This window comes from Procambarus clarkii, chromosome 28, assembly GCF_040958095.1.
Source record: "Procambarus clarkii isolate CNS0578487 chromosome 28, FALCON_Pclarkii_2.0, whole genome shotgun sequence".
Taxonomy (NCBI): domain Eukaryota; kingdom Metazoa; phylum Arthropoda; class Malacostraca; order Decapoda; family Cambaridae; genus Procambarus; species Procambarus clarkii.
In genome coordinates, this window is record NC_091177.1 from 13,575,279 (window position 1) to 13,602,148 (window position 26,870).

General features: G+C 47.9%; 1 protein-coding gene across 2 annotated transcripts in view; it reads left to right on the forward strand.

Annotated features, from left to right (window-relative positions):
• LOC123754962 (uncharacterized) overlaps positions 1-26,870 on the forward strand; it is an 82,215-nt gene that overhangs the window by 48,031 nt on the left and 7,314 nt on the right. For both annotated transcript variants that reach the window (XM_045737316.2, XM_045737315.2), the window contains exon 3: positions 23,949-24,132. In XM_045737316.2, coding sequence (XP_045593272.1) covers positions 23,949-24,132 — 184 coding nt within the window. The remainder of the gene's footprint in view (positions 1-23,948; positions 24,133-26,870) is intronic.

The window sequence follows — 26,870 nt, forward strand, 5'->3', positions numbered from 1 at the left end:
AGTTGCATTATTAGCCTCCCAGACGACCCCCGGAGCACTCTAACTTTACCAACATCAGCTCCCACACCACTCGTCCTCCACACCACTCGTCCTCCACACCACTCGTCCTCCACACCACTCGTCCTCCACACCACTCGTCCTCCACACCACTCGTCCTCCACAAAATCCTGTTTACGAAGCCTCATTCCATCTCATATAAACATCACACTCAATGTTCTCTTCTCTCACATTGGTCTAGGAATGGGAACGAGTAAATTTACATTGAAGGGAATAAAGATGAATGTGCCGGGGAGGGAAAGTGATGAATGTGCCGGGGAGGGAAAGTGATGAATGTGCCGGGGAGGGAAAGTGATGAATGTGCCGGGGAGGGAAAGTGATGAATGTGCCGGGGAGGGAAAGTGATGAATGTGCCGGGGAGGGAAAGTGATGAATGTGCCGGGAGAGTGGTGAATGCGTCATAGACCTGAGGTTAAATCCTGCAGTGTTGAGATGCAGCATCCACCGAGCAGCATCATGACCAATCTCTCGCCTGAGCTGCGCGTGAGAGGCAGGTGTGACCCCGTGGTGCCAGCCTTTGCAACCCCTTTGACAACCACGCTGGCAACCATGCTGGCAAACACGCTGCCAACCACGCCTTTGTTGCCCGATGCTCAAAGTTGGACACCAGGTCCCCGTAGAGTGGTATGGTGTGTTATGTGGTTGTGTAGTGTGACCATTGGTTGTGTGAGTGTTTGTGATGCGTAACAAAGGATTCAGAGTTCTTGCTCCTCGACTTAATTTTGTTTAGAACAAACAAAATGGATATATACACTGAGAGTTGTATCCTCCTGTGTATATATACACTGAGAGGTGTATCCTCCTCTGTATATATACACTGAGAGGTGTATCCTCCTCTGTATATATACACTGAGAGCTTACTTGAGAGCTGGCCAACACTGAGGACTAAAGTATACCAGTTGGATGGTTAGTAAGCAGGGGCATATCACCGCCTTAATAGCCCTCGTCCCTTGGCCCTCGGGTGCCTGGCATCAAAGGCTTCAACAGAGATAGTGAGCGAAGCACTCTGCCAGAAAAATTCGAGCGTAATCAGCCCCCGTGTGGCGATGAGTCCTGTGTGGCGATGAGTCCTGTGTAGTGATGTGTCCTGTGTAGCGATGAGTCCTGTGTAGTGTTGAGCAAAGTTTTGAGGATGGACTCGGTTGGAGGATATTTTTTTCCCATGGACTTCATTCAGCAAGTTGCCGCTGCTCTGTTGACACTTTCATGGCAGCCGTGGTCATATACTTCCCATGTGTGTCTCACTACGGGCTCACCATAGCCCGTGCTACTTGGAACTTTGCTCCAGGTAGCGAATCTTTAACAACAACATCCCATGTGTGTCATCTGTCATCTTTTGTATGTACGCGAGGTATGACTGTATGTGTGAACATGTGCATGAACAGTGTGTTCAGGCCGGGCTGGTGTGTTCACATGAACACTTTATTTGTTCGGTTCGCAGTAACTACTGAACTGGCACACACGTGCTTCAAACATGTGTAGTTTTAACAAAACACTCCGTGTACACCTGCACATAACTGTCGAGTTTGAATACATATAGACATATGAATATATTTGCATATATATAAATTACTCTGCGCCTTATTTTAAACTATTTCCCCTCCATGTAGTACAAAAAAGGCTTATCAAGGAGCCTCTACCCACGGTCTGCCATCCAGTTACTGGACAGATGTAACGGTCTTTAACCCATCTAGATGTCGCGAACTTGCCACAATCCATTCCCTTCAAACATAAATTATAGATCACATTCTGCCAGCCAGGCAGCCAGCCAGCCAGCCAGCCAGCCAGCCAGCCAGCCAGCCAGCCAGCCAGCCTAAATGTTTTGTGAAGTGTAAGTTGGGCCCAGTAAAGCTTTGGGGTTGATACTGTACTCTGACTCCTGCCCCGAGAGACGCAAGGGAAATGTATGTACATATTAAGACCTAAAACTGGAGAGAAGTTAAATGTGTCTGTATCTCCCTAAGCTTGAGTGAACCTGCGCTTTATAGTATGTTAGGATGAGAGGTAAAGGATGGTGATGTTGGGCCAGGTGCAGGATGGTGATGTTGGGCCAGGTGCAGGATGGTGATGTTGGGGCAGGTGAAGGATGGTGATGTTGGGGCAGGTGGTGGAGGCCAAAGCCGTCGATAGCTTCCAAAAGTCACATGACAAAGAGTACTGGGAAGACGGGATGCCACGAGCGTAGCTCTCACCCTGTAACTACACTTAGGTAATTACAAACTAAACCAAACTTGGTTTAGTGTGTAATTACGGATGGGTGACATGACGGGTGAGTGACGTGACGGGTGAGTGACGTGACGGGTGAGTGACATGGCGGGTGGGTACACAGCTACACAGCGTCACCCATCACCCACTCTACACAGCATGAACCATCACCCACGCTACACAGCATCAATATATTGTTGCTCCGAGGACAAAAGTAGTAAGATAATGCTCAGTGTTCTGTTAATGTTGAATACATTCGCAGCTAAATATTGTAAATGTGAGAAAAGGAATTTAATAACTTCAAGAAGGACTTTTTTTTTAGTTAATGTCCTTGCGCGAGCGAGAGAAGTTTTCTTGGAGAGAGTGATTGAGATACCGGCGAGTAGCAGAACGACCAGGGACCAATCTGTTTAGAGAAACGGTGTTGTGGAGGAATGTCTCCTTCTCCTGCTCTCACCCTCCTGGTCTTTCAGACACTCTGGTCGTTCAAATATTTCTTCATCTTTTGCAGGCGATGAGTCACAATAACGTGGCTGAAGTATGTTGACCAGACCACACACTAGAAAGTGAAGGGACGACGACGTTTCGGTCCGTCCTGGACCATTCTCAAATCGACTTGAGAATGGTCCAGGACGGACCAAAACGTCGTCGTCTCTTCGTCTTTTCTACTTCGGGAGCCATAACTTTCTTTACATTCTTCCATCTGGTCGTCCACTTCCCTTCCTTCCACTTTGTTCTGTCTCTCCCAGTAACACTTCCCCTTCTTTCTATCTCGATCTCGGTTTTCCCTCCATCTTCCTATTTCTTGCAATTCTTCCATGCACGTTATTCGTTGTGTTTCTTGTTGTTAAAGAGCGTTGTTGTTGCTTATACAAAATACACCAAATGCTCTGTTCATTCTCTGTCTCTCTGTCTGTCTCTCTGTCTGTCTCTGTCTCTCTCTGTCTCTCTCTCTCTCTGTCTCTCTCTCTGTCTCTCTCTCTGTCTCTCTCTGTCTCTCTCTGTCTCTCTCTCTGTCTCTCTGTCTCTCTGTCTCTCTGTCTCTCTGTCTCTATGTCTCTCTGTCTCTCTGTCTGTCTGTCTCTCTCTCTCTCTCTCTCTCTCTCTCTCTCTCTCTCTCTCTCTCTCTCTCTCTCTCTCTCTCTCTCTCTCTCTCTCTCTCTCTCTCTCTCTCTCTCTCCATCCTCCCTATTCCTGTTCTATATTCATTCTTGTTTCACCCGCTGCTCGCCCTCCACGTGTCCACACGCACCTGTACCAAACATTACACCCCAACAGAGGACCCCGGGGGCCGTGTAGAGCAGACCAGTGCGGTAAGACACCTTCACAAAAGCTCCATCTGTCGCTTGGAGCAGCGCGGGAGCCTAAGAGCCGTGAGAGGTTTATCAAGCACTTGAAGATCCTCCTGGTCGGCTGACATTAGCAAACAGCCTTAGCATGGGAGAGGACCATGTATTTTGTGTGTTTATTTTTAAGGAGAGAGAGAGAGAGAGAATTATAGAAGGAGAGAGTGAGATAGAAATGCAAAGAGAGTTACAGTGAACGTAAGAAAGGGAGAACATAGAACAAGAAGCAAGATAAAAGCCACAGAGCCTGAAGCACACAACATTCCGGAGACCCGCAGACCTGCTGTACAAGAGCCGCACAACAACATAAGAACACATAGAAAGAGGGTCGCGTTGCGCTGTCTCTCTCTGGGGAGGCTGTCGGCCTAATGTGAATGAAAGTGGAGGGGAGCCGGGAAGGGGAAGAAAAAGAGGGGGAAGAGAGAATGAAGGGAGGGAGAAAGAGGAGGGGGGAAGGGAGAATGAAGGGAGGGAGAAAGGGGGATGAGAAGAAAAGGGGAGGATTTGTATGAAGAAGAAAAACCCTTTTAAAGTGCATGAAGAACGCGAGGTGCTGTTGAAGATGGACTTATTGTAGTGCATGGAGAATAAGAACTGTGCGAGGTGTAAAAATGAAGGGATCTGTCATAAGACTATCACTAGGAAGTAAGATCTGTAGGAAGTAGGAAGTCTTACGGGCTATTCATGCCCGTGCCACCTCTTGGGTGGCTCAATCTTCATCCATCAATCTGTATGAAGTGTGTGAATAAGTGGGACTGTCTGAGGTACATGAATGAGGGACTTAAGTATAGTGAAAGAATTTGGTTGAACTGTAATAACCGTAATAAAACGACTGTCAACAAATGCTCGAGGAGAGTGTATTATCTGAAATACATGAAATATGTATTTTCCAGGCGCCTGAAGCGAGCTGACTTAAGTTTAATTGAATTAGTGACTTGTTTGATGTATAAGAGCAGGAGAGAGTGTAGCCGTCCACAGTCTCCAGGATATAGTTTTTCTTGACGGAATTGGCGCGTCTCATGCCTGACTTTTAGAGATCCGGAGAATAGGATGAGAGACAGAGAGATAGACAGGAATACATTAGGAAGTGATGTGGTGGAGGCTGACTCCATACACAGTTTCAAATATAGATATGATAGAGCCCGATAGGCTCACGAATCTGTACACCAGTTGATTGAGGGTTGAAAGGCGGGACCAAAGATTCAGAGCTCAACCCCCACAAGCACAACTAGGAAGAGATAGACAGGAGCAGACACATACGTACTGTGGTCGAAACTCACTGCCTAATACTACCACAAGTCCTGGAGGAATTTCTCTAATTACTTGTCTGGCCTTTGACCGCCAGCAGGCCAGAGCACACACGGGCCTCGTATTAAACAAGGAGAACGCGGACTTAGCTCTAGGATTGAAGTGGGCTCTGAGGGGGACTTAGGGACTGACCTGTTCTTCCTAACGTCTAACTCCAGCACAGTTATCCTAGTGATAACAAATTTGCATTCTCGTTCAGTTATACTTTTATCTTTATCTTTTATCTAAAAATGATCATAGATCATAGGTCCTCCTGAGAGTAGACACCAAACACACTGAGAGCGAAGGAGATCCTAAGGGCTCGTATACAGGGTAGGGAAGGCTAGTGACCACTATCCTGTAAGGACGCAGCAGTAATTGAAGTGTCTCCTGTAAGGGAAAGCTACTAAACACCTTCGGGAAAGTTGGAGGAGTCACGATGCCCTCACTGAGAAGGTTGAGGAGCAAGTCAAGACAATACTGAAAGGGGCTCGGGAAGCTACTTAAATTTCTTGCTACAAGTGAGCCGATATAAAAATGAATTAGACACACAAGAGGGACCAAGTTTAAAGATAATCTCTGAGGAGGACGAACAAGGCATCAAAGGTCTCTGTTGACCTTCGTACTGTAGAGGGATGAGGAGGCTGGAATTATCAATAGCCTGGACGATCAATGGTCTCGCCCCAGGGAGAGTTAGAGTCGCTGAGCACCGCCCATGTCTCTCGCTTCTCCCCTTTAACGGATAAAGAGAAAAAGAATAATGGAAGGAAGAAGGGGAAGGAAGACGAGGAAGAACAAGGAGGTGGAGGAGACGGCAGCAGGGAAGACGTCCACGAGAGGACAACAGCTGAGCGACCCCTTTATCCGCTCCATCTGTCGCTTACACTCCTGAATTAATTGTCTTGCCCTTTCGCGCGCTAAATTTGGGCATCCCTCGGCAACAGATTTGTTTTGGGTTGATGACGCTGGTGGTGGGGTGGTGGTGGTGGGACAAGACCACATTAACACTGGTTGATGACGGTGGTGGTGGGGTGGTGGTGGTGGTGGGACAAGACCACATTAACACTGGTTGATGACGGTGGTGGTGGGACAAGACCACATTAACACTGGTTGATGACGGTGGTGGTGGTGGGACAAGACCACATTAACACTGGTTGATGACGGTGGTGGTGGGACAAGACCACATTAACACTGGTTGATGACGGTGGTGGTGGGGTGGTGGTGGTGGGACAAGACCACATTAACACTGGTTGATGACGGTGGTGGTGGGACAAGACCACATTAACACTGGTTGATGACGGTGGTGGTGGTGGGACAAGACCACATTAACACTGGTTGATGACGGTGGTGGTGGTGGGACAAGACCACATTAACACTGGTTGATGACGGTGGTGGTGGTGGGACAAGACCACATTAACACTGGTTGATGACGGTGGTGGTGGTGGGACAAGACCACATTAACACTGGTTGATGACGGTGGTGGTGGTGGGACAAGACCACATTAACACTGGTTGATGACGGTGGTGGTGGGACAAGACCACATTAACACTGGTTGATGACGGTGGTGGTGGTGGGACAAGACCACATTAACACTGGTTGATGACGGTGGTGGTGGGACAAGACCACATTAACACTGGTTGATGACGGTGGTGGTGGGACAAGACCACATTAACACTGGTTGATGACGGTGGTGGTGGGACAAGACCACATTAACACTGGTTGATGACGGTGGTGGTGGGACAAGACCACATTAACACTGGTTGATGACGGTGGTGGTGGGGTGGTGGTGGTGGAACAAGACCACATTAACACTGGTTGATGACGCTGGTGGTGGGGTGGTGGTGGTGGGACAAGACCACATTAACACTGGTTGATGACGGTGGTGGTGGTGGAACAAGACCACATTAACACTGGTTGATGACTGTGGTGGTGGGGTGGTGGTGGTGGAACAAGACCACATTAACACTGGTTGATGACGCTGGTGGTGGGGTGGTGGTGGTGGAACAAGACCACATTAACACTGGTTGATGACTGTGGTGGTGGGGTGGTGGTGGTGGAACAAGACCACATTAACACTGGTTGATGACGCTGGTGGTGGGGTGGTGGTGGTGGGACAAGACCACATTAACACTGGTTGATGACGGTGGTGGTGGTGGAACAAGACCACATTAACACTGGTTGATGACGCTGGTGGTGGGGTGGTGGTGGTGGGACAAGACCACATTAACACTGGTTGATGACGGTGGTGGTGGTGGAACAAGACCACATTAACACTGGTTGATGACGCTGGTGGTGGGGTGGTGGTGGTGGGACAAGACCACATTAACACTGGTTGATGACGGTGGTGGTGGGACAAGACCACATTAACACTGGTTGATGACGCTGGTGGTGGGGTGGTGGTGGTGGGACAAGACCACATTAACACTGGTTGATGACGGTGGTGGTGGTGGAACAAGACCACATTAACACTGGTTGATGACGCTGGTGGTGGGGTGGTGGTGGTGGGACAAGACCACATTAACACTGGTTGATGACGGTGGTGGTAAGACAAGACCACATTAACACTGGTTGATGACGCTGGTGGTGGGGTGGTGGTGGTAAGACAAGACCACATTAACACTGGTTGATGACGGTGGTGGTGGGGTGGTGGTGGTGGGACAAGACCACATTAACACTGGTTGATGACGGTGGTGGTAAGACAAGACCACATTAACACTGGTTGATGACGGTGGTGGTGGGGTGGTGGTGGTGGAACAAGACCACATTAACACTGGTTGATGACGGTGGTGGTGGTGGTGGTGGGACAAGACCACATTAACACTGGTTGATGACGGTGGTGGTGGTGGAACAAGACCACATTAACACTGGTTGATGACGGTGGTGGTGGTGGAACAAGACCACATTAACACTGGTTGATGACGCTGGTGGTGGGGTGGTGGTGGGACAAGACCACATTAACACTGGTTGATGACGGTGGTGGTGGGGTGGTGGTGGTAAGACAAGACCACATTAACACTGGTTGATGACGCTGGTGGTGGGGTGGTGGTGGGACAAGACCACATTAACACTGGTTGATGACGCTGGTGGTGGGGTGGTGGTGGTGGGACAAGACCACATTAACACTGGTTGATGACGGTGGTGGTGGTGGAACAAGACCACATTAACACTGGTTGATGACGCTGGTGGTGGGGTGGTGGTGGTGGGACAAGACCACATTAACACTGGTTGATGACGGTGGTGGTAAGACAAGACCACATTAACACTGGTTGATGACGCTGGTGGTGGGGTGGTGGTGGTAAGACAAGACCACATTAACACTGGTTGATGACGGTGGTGGTGGGGTGGTGGTGGTGGGACAAGACCACATTAACACTGGTTGATGACGGTGGTGGTAAGACAAGACCACATTAACACTGGTTGATGACGGTGGTGGTGGGGTGGTGGTGGTGGAACAAGACCACATTAACACTGGTTGATGACGGTGGTGGTGGGGTGGTGGGGGTGGGACAAGACCACATTAACACTGGTTGATGACGGTGGTGGTGGTGGAACAAGACCACATTAACACTGGTTGATGACGGTGGTGGTGGTGGAACAAGACCACATTAACACTGGTTGATGACGCTGGTGGTGGGGTGGTGGTGGGACAAGACCACATTAACACTGGTTGATGACGGTGGTGGTGGGGTGGTGGTGGTAAGACAAGACCACATTAACACTGGTTGATGACGCTGGTGGTGGGGTGGTGGTGGGACAAGACCACATTAACACTGGTTGATGACGCTGGTGGTGGGGTGGTGGTGGTAAGACAAGACCACATTAACACTGGTTGATGACGCTGGTGGTGGGGTGGTGGTGGTGGGACAAGACCACATTAACACTGGTTGATGACGGTGGTGGTGGGGTGGTGGTGGTGGGACAAGACCACATTAACACTGGTTGATGACGGTGGTGGTGGTGGAACAAGACCACATTAACACTGGTTGATGACGCTGGTGGTGGGACAAGACCACATTAACACTGGTTGATGACTGTGGTGGTGGTGGGACAAGACCACATTAACACTGGTTGATGACGCTGGTGGTGGGACAAGACCACATTAACACTGGTTGATGACGGTGGTGGTGGGGTGGTGGTGGGACAAGACCACATTAACACTGGTTGATGACGCTGGTCGACAACTCCCAACTTTAGTAACTATAGTGTAGTAGGTAGACCTCTCTCTCCCCCCTGTAGCACCCTCCCCCTTGATCACTGCCCAACTGTCCTCACGCTAAACACCTTCCTAAACTACATTTAAGAATAGTGAATCAAATAATAATGAAGGTGAAGGAAGAACCCAGTACACTTACTCAGGTATTGAGTCTTTCCTTCATCTTCCTCAGCAAGGCGCCGCGTTACCTGCCTATATACTTTTTCTAACGTAAATTTTGTTGACTTTTGATTGAAGTTCCACGCCGGGGTTGAGTACTGTCATGACTCTACATATGATGTGTGTGCAGCGCTCTGAAAACCTCCTCTTGATAAATATAAGCTCCTCTGATGACTACTAGCGTCTCATATGCCGATGGTGTTATCCAGTGTATGTGTGCTTTCAGCGTAGGACTTGAGTTATGTTAACTCTCAGACCACTGATTCAACATGCTGTCTTACCCTCACATGCTGTAGTAGGAGGGAGCCTTCCCGCTCCCTCCCTCCCCTACATCTCACTATTTAATAATGTGTGTTACAAGGAATATAAACCTTTCCTTCATGTCCTCCTCCTTCACACTAGGGCAGAGTAGCCACCACCTCCTTCACACTAGGGCAGAGTAACCACCACCTCCTCCACATTAGGGCAGAGTAACCACCACCTTCTTCACACTAGGGCAGAGTAACCACCACCTCCTTCACACTAGGGCAGAGTAACCACCACCTCCTTCTTCACACTAGGGCAGAGTAACCACCACCTCCTCCTTCACACTAGGGCAGAGTAACCACCACCTCCTTCACACTAGGGCAGAGTAACCACCACCTTCACACTAGGGCAGAGTAACCACGACCTTCACACTAGGGCAGAGTAACCACCACCTCCTTCTTCACACTAGGGCAGAGTAACCACCACCTTCACACTAGGGCAGAGTAACCACCACCTTCACACTAGGGCAGAGTAACCACCACCTCCTCCTCCACACTAGGGCAGAGTAACCACCACCTCCTCCTCCTCCACACTAGGGCAGAGTAACCATCACCTCGTCCTCCACACTAGGGCAGAGTAACCACCACCTCCTTCTTCACACTAGGGCAGAGTAACCACCACCTCCTCCTTCACACTAGGGCAGAGTAACCACCATCTCCTTCTTCACACTAGGGCAGAGTAACCACCACCTCCTTCACACTAGGGCAGAGTAACCACCACCTTCACACTAGGGCAGAGTAACCACCACCTTCACACTAGGGCAGAGTAACCACCACCTCCTCCTCCACACTAGGGCAGAGTAACCACCACCTCCTCCTCCTCCACACTAGGGCAGAGTAACCATCACCTCGTCCTCCACACTAGGGCAGAGTAACCATCACCTCGTCCTCCACACTAGGGCAGAGTAACCACCACCTCGTCCTCCACACTAGGGCAGAGTAACCACCACCTCGTCCTCCACACTAGGGCAGAGTAACCACCACCTCGTCCTCCACACTAGGGCAGAGTAACCACCACCTCGTCCTCCACACTAGGGCAGAGTAACCACCACCTCGTCCTCCAAGCCTCCATTCACACAACCTCTCACAGCCCATTGTCTCCAGCTTCTCTTTCTCTCCCACTTTAAATTTTCACTTTTATGTACATTTTTATTATCTCTTCACCGCGTCCTCCCCACACACTTGGGGAGTAGAGCTCTCCCCTTCGTTGTCAGTCTTTGTGGGTGATAATTACCTAGTTGTGCTTGCGGGGGTTGAGCTCTGGCTCTTTGGTCCCGCCTCTCAACTGTCAACTGGTTCCTGAGCCTACTGGGCTCTATCATATCTACATTTGAAACTGTGTATGGAGTCAGCCTCCACCACATTACTGTCTAATGCATTCCATCTGTTAACTACTCTGACACTGAAAAAAAGTTCTTTCTAATGTCCCTGTGGCTCATTTGGGCACTCAGTTTCCACCTGTGTCCCCTAGTGCGTGTGCCCCTTGTGTTAATTAGTATGTCTCTATCTACCCTGTCAATTCCTTAGTGTTTGTGTGTGTGCTTAACTTCTCATAATCAACTCACTTAGCGTCAATAGCCCGTCTAGTCTTGGCGATTCATCACTTCTCGTGATTTTTCGATAATGTTCACATTAATGTAAACTCTCCATACTTCCCCAACCTCTGGTGCAGTGGTTAAAGTCGCCATGAAGTCGCTGAGCATGATTAGTGCCACAATACACAATTTAATTTACCTATACTTACAGTTTATACAGTAGCATGCAGGGATGCATTGTGTATAAGTAATTATCACAAGGCACAGAGCCCAGAGGACTATTCCAAACGTATTATCATCATCGGTGTAGGAGACGCTCAGGTTATCTTCACAGGGACATTTCTGTTATGTTTATGCTTGTGATTTTTGTCGTATTCTAGACCTGCGGGCCGCTGCAAGCAACAGCCTGGTGGACCAAACTCTCACAAGTCAAGCCTGGCCTCGGGCCGCTCCAAGCAACAGCCTGGTGGACCAAACTCTCACAAGTCAAGCCTGGCCTCGGGCCGGGCTTGGGGAGTAGAAGAACTCCCAGAACCCAATCAACCAGGTATCAACCAGGGATGTGTGTTAGGGAGCCGGTCGGCCGAGCGGACAGCACGCTGGACTTGTAATCCTGTGGTTCCGGGTTCGATCCCAGGCGCCGGCGAGAAACAATGGGCAGAGTTTCTTTCACCCTATGCCCCTGTTGCCTAGTAGTAAAATAGGTACCTGGGTGTTAGTCAGCTGTCACGGGGTGCTTCCTGGGGGTGGAGGCCTGGTCGAGGACCGGGCCTCGGGGACACTAAAGCCCCGAAATCATCTCAAGATAACCTGAAGATAGGGTCATTATACTCTTGGTGTCGCCCAGTATATGGTTCTTCTTATTTAGGCCCAGTCTTTGCTTTCTGCCCTCCACTTATGTCCTCAGTCTTCCCTGCCCTTACCTTACAGTCTTCCCTGTCCTTACCTTACAGTCTTCCCTGCCCTTACCTTACAGTCTTCCCTCCCCCTTACCTCACAGTCTTTCCTGCCCTTACCTCACAGTCTTCCCTCCCCCTTACCTCACAGTCTTCCCTGCCCTTACCTTACAGTCTTTCCATCCAATTTCGTCCTAATCCTGTAAAGTGTTCAAGGCTCTGATAGAATTCTATGACAAATCAAAGGAAATTTGACACAAGAGAAAAGGTTGGCTGCACATTTTTGGACTGTCACAGCTCCTTTGACACAGTACCCGACAGGGGACTAGAACACACAGGTGCAGGAACAGTCAGTAGAGACAAGGGTAAACTCTTGTGTGTGCCTGTGTGCTCACTGTGTCTACGGTGTGCGTGTGTGCCTGTGTGCTCACTGTGTCTACGGTGTGCGTGTGTGACTGTGTGCTCACTGTGTCTACGGTGTGCGTGTGTGACTGTGTGCTCACTGTGTCTACGGTGTGCGTGGGTGACTGTGTGCTCACTGTGTCTACGGTGTTGGGGTGTGACTGTGTGCTCACTGTGTCTACGGTGTGCGTGGGTGACTGTGTGCTCACTGTGTCTACGGTGTTGGGGTGTGACTGTGTGCTCACTGTGTCTACGGTGTGCGTGTGTGACTGTGTGCTCACTGTGTCTACGGTGTTGGGGTGTGACTGTGTGCTCACTGTGTCTACGGTGTGCGTGGGTGACTGTGCTCACTGTGTCTACGGTGTGCGTGTGTGACTGTGTGCTCACTGTGTCTACGGTGTGCGTGTGTGACTGTGTGCTCACTGTGTCTACGGTGTGCGTGTGTGACTGTGTGCTCACTGTGTCTACGGTGTGCGTGTGTGCACGCGCGTGCTGCAGGTAACCGTTCGTAATAATGGAGGTGGAACTGCGAGTTTGGTCATCAGTTACGGTGTATTTTATTGTCGCTTTATTAGTTCTCTTACAGAAAATATTTACTTTTCTCATACAATAAATGTAATTAAAGGAGTCCCCCCCTTCTTTATGTCTCTCTCTCTCTCTCTCTCTCTCTCTCTCTCTCTCTCTCTCTCTCTCTCTCTCTCTCTCTCTCTCTCTCTCTCTCTCTCTCTCTCTCTCTCTCTCTTCAGTCTATATCGAAGGGTTTCTGGTGTTTCCAAGGAAAAAGCCTCCGGCGACGTGGTTCTTCACTTCACTGGGATCAGTAAGGTCCATTAAGACACTCTCAGATCCCATCTCAACTTGTCTCGGAATGCCTTGTTAAGCAGACAACTTCCAGCCAGTTGGCTCCAACACAGACCTCGCCGAACAAGAATGTAATTATATTCATCATTATATTCATTTAATGAAAACTGAATAAATAATTGAAAAGGGGAAATAAAATGAATTACAAATATAACATAACAATATGACTAAATCACATATAATTACCGTTGGATGCAATCCACAAGAATTGGCCAATTACCTATCTGGTGCTGGATGAACAGAAGCATTAAGTGAAAGGAAACGAGCCCAACTGAACCTTCGGTCCCTCGACTGTGAACCGCAGACGAAGACTACTGCGCTACAGGTCTTGGCGACCGTTCTGATAAGCGGCCAGCACCGTGCCAGTTCCCGCAGCCTTTATTGTTCCGGGGGTTCTGAAACAAGGAGATTGATCGCCAGAATTTTAGGAAGCCAATCAGAATGGCCGGAAATTTCTGGGAAGCCAATAGTATTGGCGATTGCCCTCGACCTGTTGTCTCGCCAAGAGTCCCCGGGAAGCCCTCCAAGCCAACACGAAGATTGGAAGTTAATAATTGATAATTTACTCGACAAATATTCGCTCATGATGGGAGATAGAGAATGAGAGAGAGAGAGAGAGAGGGGGGAGGTAAGTATGAGAGAGAGAGAGAGAGAGAGAGGGGGGAGGTAAGTATGAGAGAGAGAGAGAGAGAGAGGGGGGGGAGGTAAGTATGAGAGAAAGAGAGAGAGAGAGGGGGGGGAGGTAAGTATGAGAGAAAGAGAGAGAGAGAGGGGGGGGGAGGTAAGTATGAGAGAAAGAGAGAGAGAACTGAGAAAAGAGAAACTAGTGATAGAGTACGAAATAACATTGCGGTAGGGAGGATACATATGTATGTATATGTATGGAGGGGGAGATGGTGGGGGGAGGGGCGCTGACCTGAAGTGGTTGCAATATTGAGCATCAGCACCTGAGCAATAATGGAGCACTGGAGCACATGCTCGACCCTGCACGCTATGCTAGTTGAGTACATCTAGGTGATCACAACTAGGTGAGTACATCTAGGTGATCACAACTAGGTGAGTACATCTAGGTAAGCACAACTAGGCGAGTACATACTGGTGAGCAAGCGCGCGCGCGCGCGCGCACACACACACACACACACACACACACACACACACACACACACACACACACACACACACACACACACACACACAGTGTCTGCACTCACTATAATGACCGCTGATTTAACAATGATAAAGGACTTTAGTCATCTAATTTCCTCCAACACTGAGACAACTATCGTCTCCGCTTATTAGTTGGAGAGTTGTAGCGTCACGCGTGTGTGTGTGTGTGTGTGTGTGTGTGTGTGTGTGTGTGTGTGTGTGTGTGTGTGTGTGTGTGTGTGTGTGTGTGTGTGTGTGTGTGATGCGCATACACAATACCACGTGTGTGATAGACTATCTACTCCTCTCGGGTTAAGACATCTTTACCAACCTGTTCAACAGTAGTGTCCATCTCGCCTCGTTCATTACAACTCACACAGTTTACGAGCTTCACAACGTCACAACCCCAAGATTATTATTGTTATAGACAACCTCGGAGCTCATACTGGGCTTCATAAAAGTAAACTAAGTCCTAATGATCGAGGAGAGATATACAGGTTTCGTAAGAGGACAAGTAAAAATGTTTGAGGACTCGTGATGGTCCCTGATACACATATTGAGTGGGTAAGGCTTCCTGAGATAAGGGTAACACTTGTTGAAGATCGTAAACAAATATCAGTATACATACGTGTGCTTGCCTGAAGTGCTTGCAGAGTCGAGCCTTAGTTCCCAAGTACCGCCTTTTCTACCACAAACCATTTCATTCGTCATTTATTCCTGGTTAATGACCCCAATTATGCCCAGGTTAATTATGCCATGATTCGTGATGTAGGTCACTCACACCTTGTTCATGGTTGCTTTTAACACCTCGTTCACCACTCACATCTGTTTCCATGCTTCATTCTTATCATGTTTATGAGGATAAATTAAGCCTTAATTCCCTGCTCTCATTAATGAGTATTTCACTAACTGCTTGTTCCATGCAGCCTCACATTCCCGCTCATACCAAGATCTGGGGCCTGTTTACATCTAGCAGAGTTACTCCTTAATGTCTGGCAAACGATTCTTCACACCTGGCTGCCTAAATGACACATGTAAGACTTTGACCTACTCTGCCCCTTTCCATATCTGGCCCGCCCATATCTACCAACACACCTGGCCCGCCTATACCTACCAACACACCTGTCCCTCAGGTATAATTGCTATTCATGTGAAGCCTTGCAGGAACTACGCTGACTTCCATATTTATTTTCTATTTTACTCCCAGAATTTCCAGTTGGTCTCTCCCTCAAATCATGTAAACTGGGAGGTAGGTGAGTTAAAGGGGAGGGTGCCATAGTGGTGCTTGACTCCGGCCCGGCCGGCTGCGGCACTCCATCACTCTGTGATTTACATCCGGCACCCTGGCACTGTTTATCATGGCGTAATGCTGCCTAGGCGGAGTATAACACTTTTATGACTATTGTGTAACTGAAATGACGCCATGATGAAATTTTGAAGTTATGATTGTGTGTGTGTGTGTGTGTACTTACCTAATTGTGCTTGCTGGGGTTAAGCTCTGGCTCTTTGGTCCTGCCTGTCAACCGTCAATCAACAGGTGCACAGGTTCCTGAGCCTATTGGGCTCTATCATATCTACTCTTAAAACTGTGTATCTACACTTGAAACTGTGTTCAGTACTGTATACAGTACAGTGTGTGTGTGTGTGCATATGTCGGTGTGTCTTGATGGTAGTTATCGTGTAGTGTGGTCTGTGTATTCCTTCAGCTCCTGGGCTCTGTCTTTCTAGGTGCTTCGTCGTCTGATGATTTAATGTTTATTTGTATATATATTTTGTTTACTTATGCTTCCTCTTATTCTCTCGCAAAACTTGTTTTCGTGCGACACTTTCTCTCCCACATTCATACTCGTCTGACAATCAAAGCAAATCCAAATCTTTATTCACAATTGGCTGTACATTTCTAACTAGGAAAGTTTGAGTAAAATTAAGAGTACATAATTACATAAGAGTCAAGAGCACAGTCTCAGACGTTGTCATTATCAGCGCCACAAACTTTCATTGTAACAACTTGTAGAGACCATTACAACACTGGCTGTATTAAACAGGTCTACAACAGTCTAAATCAAACTGATATTTTTGGCGAAAAAGTTTGTTTACATTTTGGCGTCCAGTGTATATTACCCTTCAGTGTGGTTGACCATTAGCGCGCTACGACAGTCACTGGCATAATTTATATCACGAAATGAGGTATCATGAGAAGACAATTAGAGTGAAATTAGACAATTAGAGATAAAGTAATCATATCATGAAGTTATATAAATATTATTCTAAATATACCCTTATATTTAGGGTATATATACTCTTAGTTATATAAATATACCCTTATATTTAGGGTATATATACTCTTAGTTATATAAATATACCTTTAGTATTCTACATCGACAGGTTCTGGGTCAACCCCGGACCAAAACCACTCCAAACACAAACTCGTACAACACATCTGACTTCATTAGGTCTCCAAATGCCTCATAAAGCCATCTCTTTGTGTCAGTTGTTCATAATTTCCAATTGGCAGCTGGGGTCTGCCCGCTCTCTCTCTGCTGGCTAGTCGTGTGCTGCCCTACACACCAGCTACACCATTATATTCACCACTCTTTCTTAAGTTGTATTTCCTAACAGTTATGTTTATATTTCTGGAAAAGAAAGAGTGACTATTGACAGGAGAGTGCCTAAAAAAGATGAGTTGATTGAGTTTGCTGGACGGGTGATTTCTTTCACACAAAATTATATCAAAGCCGGCTGGTGCTGTTATAAAGTCGGGTAGTTGGTCCAGATGATGCGTGAACGCCTTAAGGACCTTCATGTTTCCTTCCTTTCAGACGTACGTATTCTTCCCTGCTTCCTCTCCTCTCTTGTTTAACTTTGTCACCTTCTCGTTAATTGTTGCTTTGCTCTCAATATGACTGGTCAGTTGCTTGGGTTCTAGTGCTGCTTCGGATGTCGTATCGCTCGTATATTATTTCTCTACTTCTTCGGAGTCTTAAGTATTGATTTCTCTGTACAATATGTTGTTCCCTGTCCTGAGATTCCTCTGTTTTATCCTATACTTTTTTCTACTCTACAGTTTTGGTTGGATTTTGAGTAGTCATAGTCTGGTGAATCAAGATCTTTTGCTATATTTCGTTTCTGTGACTTAATACTTAGGTTTGATCACCTCTTAAATTTCCCCTTCACACTTCTGGTTGATGTGTGTTATTGTGGGGGTGAAGTTAGACATGCAAATACCAAGCCCTTAACACTTCGACAAAGAGTTATGTTGAAAATGTTATAAATAGATAAATGAAGTTTCGGAGTCTCTCTCTCTGTCTCTCTGTCTCTCTGTCTCTCTCTGTCTGTCTGTCTGTCTGTCTGTCTGTCTGTCTGTCTGTCTGTCTGTCTGTCTGTCTCTCTCTCTCTCTCTCTCTCTCTCTCTCTCTCTCTCTCTCTCTCTCTCTCTCTCTCTCTCTCTCTCTCTCTCTCTCTCTCTCTCTCCCTCTCTCCTCACAAAGGACAAGAGGATGAAAGGTCTCCCGGCACGACCGTTTGTTCTACCTCTCATCCTAAATTGTAAAGGCAAACATTTACTTGCAATCAAAATGGTTCGTCAGAAAGCATCCAAACCCGCTTTGTTTTATATGCATAAAATTACTAGAATTATTAAAATAGCTTCATGGTGGAATAGCTTTTTGGTGGAATTCAAAAGCTCTGATAATATTGATTGAAAATGGCTTGAAAGGTTTTAGGTTAATTTTTCCATGTTTGCTGACTGATTTTATATTTATTATTAATTATTAATTGGTGTTCATCTTTACTGCATTGAGTATTATTATTATATTAATTTACTTGGCTACGAGAAGAACTGAATGAATCAGTGTGGTTGAGTGTGTGTCCGCCACGCATTCGAACACAGCGGAATTCAGCAAACTTTGCTTGGCTTTCTCATGCACAGGACTACACGTTGCTCCAGCTCCTGGGCTCTGCCTAAGAATTTTTTTTCGTAACAGGGCAAAAAAAAAAAACATCCTTCCATGCGGATGTATGGATATGAGCATCCATCATCCATACGCTCGAATTTCTAAGTCTCCCTAGACACGATGACGACTTTGTGTTCAGGGGGGACCCTGGAGACTCCAGCAGGGTCTCGTAACTCTGAAATTTCGGGCTCTTGAGCCTCTGGGTAACCCAGGAGAGGCTGCCGCACTGGTGAGAACCTGACAGTGATGGTGATCATGTTTATTGAGGATGAATATAATGGTTTTGATGTACTGAACGGGGAAAGGTCGGACAAAGTAGTGCCGATACCACCACGGTGAAGATTGTGTGTAATGATGATGACTTCCGTGTTCTCCACACACACACACACACACACACACACACACACACACACACACACACACACACACACACACACACACACAGTACCGCATAAGAGGCTGGTACATAAGCTGGAGAGACAGGCAGGTGTAGCTGGTAAGGTGCTCCAGTGGATAAGGGAGTATCTAAGCAATAGGAAGCAGAGAGTTACGGTGAGGGGTGAGACCTCCGATTGGCGTGAAGTCACCAGTGGAGTCCCACAGGGCTCTGTACTCGGTCCTATCTTGTTTCTGATATATGTAAATGATCTCCCGGAGGGTATCGATTCATTTCTCTCAATGTTTGCGGACGATGCTAAAATTATGAGAAGGATTAAAACAGAAGAGGACTGTTTGAGGCTTCAAGAAGACCTAGACAAGCTGAAGGAATGGTCGAACAAATGGTTGTTAGAGTTTAACCCAACCAAATGTAATGTAATGAAGATAGGTGTAGGGAGCAGGAGGCCAGATACAAGGTATCATTTGGGAGAGGAAATTCTTCAGGAGTCAGAGAAGGAAAAAGACTTGGGGGTTGATATCACGCCAGACCTGTCTCCTGCAGCACATATCAAGCAGATAACATCAGCGGCATATGCCAGGCTGGCCAACATACGAACGGCATTCAGAAACTTGTGTAAAGAATCATTCAGAACTTTGTATACCACATATGTCAGGCCAATCCTGGAGTATGCAGCCCCAGCATGGAGTCCATATCTAGTCAAGGATAAGACTAAACTGGAAAAGGTTCAAAGGTTTGCCACCAGACTAGTACCCGAGCTGAGAGGTATGAGCTACGAGGAGAGACTACGGGAATTAAACCTCACTTCGCTGGAAGACAGAAGAGTTAGGGGGGACATGATCACCACATTCAAGATTCTGAAGGGGATTGATAGGGTAGATAAAGACAGTCTATTTAACACAAGGGGAACACGCACAAGGGGACACAGGTGGAAACTGAGTGCCCAAATGAGCCACAGAGATATTAGAAAGAACTTTTTTAGTGTCAGAGTGGTTGACAAATGGAATGCATTAGGGGGTGATGTGGTGGAGGCTGACTCCATACACAGTTTCAAGTGTAGATATGACAGAGCCCGATAGGCTCAGGAATCTGTACACCTGTTGATTGACGGTTGAGAGGCGGGACCAAAGAGCCAGAGCTCAACCCCCGCAAACACAACTAGGTGAGTACACACACACACAGCACCCTGGGGACCCCGTGAGCACCCTGGGGACCCCGTGAGCACCCTGGGGACCCCGTGAGCACCCTGGGGACCCCGTGAGCACCCTGAGGACCCCGTGAGCACCCTGGGGACCCCGTGAGCACCCATTTGGACCCCGTGAGCACCCTGGGGACCCCGTAAGCACCCCAGGGACCCTGTGAGCACCCTGGGGACCCCCGTGAGCACCCTGGGGACCCCGTGAGCACCCTGGGGACCCCGTGAGCACCCTGGGGACCCCGTAAGCACCCCAGGGACCCTGTGAGCACCCTGGGGACCCCCGTGAGCACCCTGGGGACCCCATGAGCACCCTGGGGACCCCGTGAGCACCCTGGGGACCCCGTGAGCACCCTGGGGACCCCGTGAGCACCCTGGGGACCCCGTGAGCACCCTGGGGACCCCGTGAGCACTCTGGGGACCCCGTGAGCACCCTGGGGACCCCGTGAGCACCCTGGGGACCCCGTAAGCACCCCAGGGACCCTGTGAGCACCCCAGGGACCCCCGTGAGCACCCTGGGGACCCCCGTGAGCACCCTGGGGGACCCCCGTGAGCACCCTGGGGGACCCTGTGAGCACCCTGGAGACCCCGTAAGCACCCTGGGGACCCCGTGAGCACCCTGGGGGACCCCGTGAGCACCCTGGGGACCCCGTGAGCACCCTGGGGGACACCGTGAGCACCCTGGGGGACCCCGTGAGCACCCTGGAGACCCCGTGAGCACCCTGGGGGTCCTCGTGAACACCCTGGGGACCCCCGTGAGCACCCTGGGGGACCCCGTGAGCACCCTGGAGACCCCGTGAGCACCCTGGGGGACCCCGTGAACACCCTGGGGACCCCGTGAGCACCCTGGGGACCCCCGTGAGCACCCTGGGGGACCCCGTGAGCACCCTGGAGACCCCGTGAGCACCCTGGGGGACCCCGTGAACACCCTGGGGACCCCGTGAGCACCCTGGGGACCCCCGTGAGCACCCTGGGGGACCCCGTGAGCACCATCGCCCCTAGACACAGTGCACTTGCACACAGCACTAACAACCACACGTTGAGTTGAAATAAGTTAACCACTTAGCGAGAATGTAATAAAACTCTTCAGTAATTAAGGATGGAAATAAACAGAGGCGCTTTGTAACTGCCTGGTGCCGGGGGCAGTGGTCGCGTCGCTGGGGCGGCCGGGCTCCAGGGAGCTGCCCCGGGGGCGGTGGTCGCGTCGCTGGGGCGGCCGGGCTGCAGGGAGCTGCCCCGCGGCCCCGGGGGCAGTGGTCGCGTCGCTGGGGCGGCCGGGCTGCAGGGAGCTGCCCCGCGGCCCCGGGGGCAGTGGTCGCGTCGCTGGGGCGGCCGGGCTCCAGGGAGCTGCCCCGGGGGCGGTGGTCGCGTCGCTGGGGCGGCCGGGCTGCAGGGAGCTGCCCCGCGGCCCCGGGGGCGAAGGTTGAGTTATGTCTCTGTTTGTCTCTCTCTCTCTTGATGGATTTCCTGATTATTTTGGATATTTGTTGGATATATATATTGTGGATGATCAGAGGGAAAAGGAAGACACGGTATAGACACTTTGATTTGCAGATTCGAACAGCAAAGGCCAAGTAATTGCTCAAACTTTCACTTTCTATTTGAAATTTCTTCCGCCCCCCCTCTTTCTCTCTTCCTCACACACACACACACACACACACACACACACACACACACACACACACACACACACACACACACATACACATACACACACATGCACAGCCACAGAGATATTGGAAAAAACTTTTTTAGTGTCAGAGTGGTTGACAAGTGGAATGCATTAGGCAGTGATGTGGTGGAGGCTGACTCCATACACAGTTTCAAGTGTAGATATGATAGAGCCCAATAGGCTCAGGAACCTGTACACCAGTTGATTGACAGTTGAGAGGCGGGGACCAAAGAGCCAGAGTTCAACCCCTGCAAGCACAACTAGGTGAGTACACACTCTGGTCTATTAACTCAACACCTCTTCCTCTGGCGTGCTGCTCTCCAACTCCTTCCCTCCACAACACCCGTGACACAGAGGGTTGGATCAACAAGACTTGCCTTACAGGGTGCTACTCAAATGGCACCGGACTCTTTAACAACATAAAAAAAGAAAGGACGGAGAGACCAGGGGAAACCAAACTAAGTATAATTGCTGCTGCATACACAAAACTCACAATAATTATTGCTGTTGGGGATTTTCTCCAAATAGTGTCAGATATTAAATATGGAAGAAATTAGAGTGATGGAGGAAAAATAACAGTGCTAAGAGTGCATGCATAGACACTCCAGCGGTGACTGGCATGGCCCATAAGCAAAAGATAAAGCTACTTATAAATGGTGATTTCAACCATGGATATGTAGAATGGGATACAACGAATGCACAAGGAGGGAGAGAGAGAGAGAGAGAAGCAGATTTAATCTGATGGAATTAATAGAGAATTCCTAACACACGTGAGGGAGGCTACGAGAATAAGGGAAAGAGATGTACAAGTAAGACTGGACCGTCTCTCTTATCAGAGCAGAAGCGACATGGAAAACAAAAAAATCGAGAACCCACAAGGTGCTTGTGCCCACTGTGTCCTGGAATACGAGAGCCACCAGCGCCAAGCTCGTGGGCTGGGCTGGTTGCTGGAGGGTGGCCTGGGCTGGAGGGAGGGCTGGGCTGGTTGCTGGAGGGAGGGCTGGGCTGGTTGCTGGAGGCTGGGCTGGTTGCTGGAGGGAGGGCTGGGCTGGTTGCTGGAGGGAGGGCTGGGCTGGTTGCTGGAGGGAGGGCTGGGCTGGTTGCTGGAGGGTGGCCTGGGCTGGAGGGAGGGCTGGGCTGGTTGCTGGAGGGAGGGCTGGGCTGGTTGCTGGAGGCTGGGCTGGTTGCTGGAGGGAGGGCTGGGCTGGAGGGAGGGCTGGGCTGGTTGCTGGAGGGAGGGGCAGTGCTGGAGGGGGTGGGTGCTGGGGCGCAATAAAAACTGCCTTCCAACGACTTGTTTACAACAAGGACGCAAGAAATACTTCATCAGCATGACTCTCCCCGCTGTTTACAAATATGCCATCCAAGGTTCATAAATGTCACTTTTAAGATATATAAAAATTCCTAGATTAAAATTTCATCTAGTGAGTGTAGTTAGTTTGTTACACACAGAAATCACAATAGCGTGATGCATCAAATGAACAAATCCACAAGGGCGTTTTGAAATGAACAATTCAAGAATTAGTCTTGAATTGGTTTGTGTTTGCGAAATCCCTTGTAAATCTTTTTATAAATTCCATGTGGGGAAAAACCAGCAAACATCTTGGCCAGAGAATATAATAAGAGCAGTGTAAGAAAGCTACCTTACACTGCACTTTATATATATATAATATATATATATATATATATATATATATATATATATATATATATATATATATATATATATATATATATAATATATATATATATAATATAATATACTAGATGTGGTTTCCACGCTGGAGCTGCATATTCCAGTATTGGTCTGACATGTGAGGTATACAATGTTCTGACTGATTCCTTACACAAGTTCCAGGTTTTTGAAGACAGTTATTATGTTTGCCAGCCTTGCATATGCCGTTGATGATATCTTTTCTGATGTGCGTGTGCAAATAGAACAATTTCGGGACATAAACATCTCTTCTCCGAACAGGTGGAAATTGTGGCAACAGTACAAGCAATTTCCTACAGAGAACAGTCCTGTTGAGTTCCTGATACAGTGCCCAGTTTGTGGTACTTTTAACATATTGGACGTCAGTTGTAATCCCAAAAATTGTTAGTTAATTGCTTATACGTAGTTGTAATTAATAAATGTTTATTCAGGTAAGGTACATACATACAAGAGATTTTTTACAAAAATTGCTAGGTTTATAGATAGAGCTGATACATACAATGCCTAAAGCCACTATTACGCAAAGCGTTTCAGGCAGAGTTGGCCATCATTCTCCCTCCGGCGTTTTCATGTCTAACACACGTTTTTGTATCCTGTGTAACCAGGTCCAGCTTGGAGTGATGGCGAGGAAGACTACTTCACCTGACCCCTTGACCTACTCCCTGACCTCGACGACCCACCGGGAGGCCCTCACACACGCGCCTCAAGCGTCACCGCCCCTCAACACCGACGCTCCGCCGCCGGAAGATATTGCTGAAATAGATTATTTTCAAAACGATTATACTGAAGGTATGTTGTTTATGCTTTCAGAACTGCCAGCTGGTTATTTAACAATATTTGTTTTATTTGTTTGTATAACAATATATTATATATTTATTATATAAATACTACTACGTAGCTACTTTTAGCTACTTATATTTATTATATATATGTATATATTTGTATAACAATATTTGTTTACTTGTTTGTTATTTAACAATATTGGCTACTTTTCCAGTTTTTTTCACTTTGTTAATATTTGGGTAAGGTGGACTCTGCTAACGCCTAGGTGTTCCAATTAGTCTTGAAATTGAAATTGAAATAAGTTTATTGATGTAAAATACACACAAAGGGATGAGGTAGCTCAAGCTATTCTCACCCCGTTCAGTACATCGTGTTAATACAGACATAGACACACATCACAAACAATAAACATATTTCCAAACATTCTGAGAGATAAACATCTACATTTCCTCCTTTACACAAGATTAGTCTTGATTTTATTTTGTTCCAGAACGTTTTCTTTCTGTTGGGGAGTGTTGTACATGCTGCTATGGCGGTGTGTCCACTCACAGGATGAGTGGCGCTGCCCAATACTGTCACTATGGCGGTGTGTCCACTCACAGGATGAGTGGCGCTGCCCAATACTGTCACTATGGCGGTGTGTCCACTCACAGGATGAGTGGCGCTGCCCAATAAACTCGCCTTTCGGGGCAAAATTAAAAAAAAAAATGTATTTCTTGATATGCTAAATTTAAGACCTTACACCCACTCTTTATCTCACCTTATCATTTCATTCAAATGACCTTCAGCTTTTATTACTCCTTATTGTTCTAAGAATTGAAGATGACCATTCGTATCCGCATATTTCAAGCGTAAATCCGTATAAAGTTATTTTGTAGGAACGTGTGAACGTTTTGTAATGTGACGGGACAGCCATATTAGGTGTTAGACAACAGTCATCTGTGGCCAGCAACTTTCACTTGGTCGGGTGAAGTAATTTTTCGAAGATCAATTTGCTGCAAGAAAAAGAGGAAGGGAGGGGTAAGAGGGAGGGAGGGAGTGGGGTAAGAGGGAGGGAGGGAGTGGGGTAAGAGGAAGGGAGGGAGTGGTGTAAGAGGGAGGGAGTGGGGTAAGAGGAAGGGAGGGAGTGGGGTAAGAGGGAGGGAGGGAGTGGGGTAAGAGGGAGGGAGGGAGTGGGGTAAGAGGGAGGGAGGGAGTGGGGTAAGAGGGAGGGAGAGAGTTGGGTAAAGTGAAGAAAAAGAAAATTCAATTTAAATTTCAATCTTGGAAGGGCGGAGTAGACGAAACAACTCGCACCACTTTAAGATAAATGTGACTCAAGCCAGCCATCCAGAGGCTGTGATCCACCTTCCCTCAGGGCACTGTCAGCACCCTAACCAAGTGCCTTCACCAACAACGTCCTGGATCACCAGCACAAGTACAGTGCACATGAGTGGTATGGGACCAGGCAAGACATGTCTCCAAAATTTCGCTGTTGTTATCAATCAGTTGGGAGTTACAAGCCAATGAGGTTATTGGTAGGCTTCGGAAATGAACTTGAACCTATTGGGATAAAACCCGTAGCTGGTTTCGAGAGTTATTATCCTGTCATTGATAGGCTTTCTGGTGGTAAATTGAGTGGTGAGGCTGTTGCTGGTAGCGGCCCGCACACGCATCACATCCTCGCTGATAAGACACTTCCTGTAGAAACCTGTAATTTCCTCTTCAATATTTATAACTACAAAAGAATGTATGTGTGTTCGAAGCTGGAAGCCAGACGTTTGGTGCTAGCCTCGCCAAACTTTGCAGGATGACTGGTCTTGGGGAAGGGGGTTCATAAGCATATTGGGGTTGAACTCCAAGCCCCCCCCCCCTTCCCCACTATGCATGAAATGGAAAATTGTACTAATTACCAATCTCGCTAAATAAAAGACTCAATCCTCACTACGATTACAGGGATGAAGAGAAGGTAATGAATGCTAGGGGAAGTGGTGAAGGGCAGGGAAGGTGGTGAAGGGCAGGGAAGGTGGTGAAGGGCTGGGAAGGTGGTGAAGAAAAGAATGGAGAAAGTTGTGGAACAGAAGATGGTAAATGGTAAGGAAGGTGATAGTGAATATAAAAGCCAATACCCAACTGACTTTTATATACATATACCAGTAGAATGTTGAATAGTGGCGAGACTCTGATATTCAGAGTGTTCGATGATTGTCACTATTGTGCCTCTCCCCTTCCTGCCTCCTCTCCCTTCCTCCTCTCCCTGCCTCCTCTCCCAGCCTGGGACTGGGACTTCGCTGGGAAACGAACCTGGGACAACTGCACTCTCACACCAAAACAATTTTCACTCTATCAACCATTTTTTATGTATTCACTTATTGAGTTCTGTTACTTCTCTTTCCTTTTTTATTCATTTCCGGTTTACACAATATAAATTGTTGGCGTGTGACTATTCCCTTCATCCCATGTTTGTGCTATTTTCTCTCTCTGTCTATGAATAACTCTCTACCTCTCACTCTGACCTTCTCTTCTGCCTCTTACCTTTCCCCTTCAATTTTTTCCGATTGTCTGTAATCCCCTTTTTCTCTCTCGTCTTGCCTTTTCTTTATTCTTGAAATTTGTTTTACATTCTTCTATTTTATATTCCATTCGTTGCTTCCTGCATCACAATTTGTTTTTTTCCCTCCTTTCCTCTGTCTCCGTTCCTTTACTTTCCTGTTGCACTCTTACTTTTTCCTTAGCTTCCTTTTCATCCTTTACTCCTTTCTTCT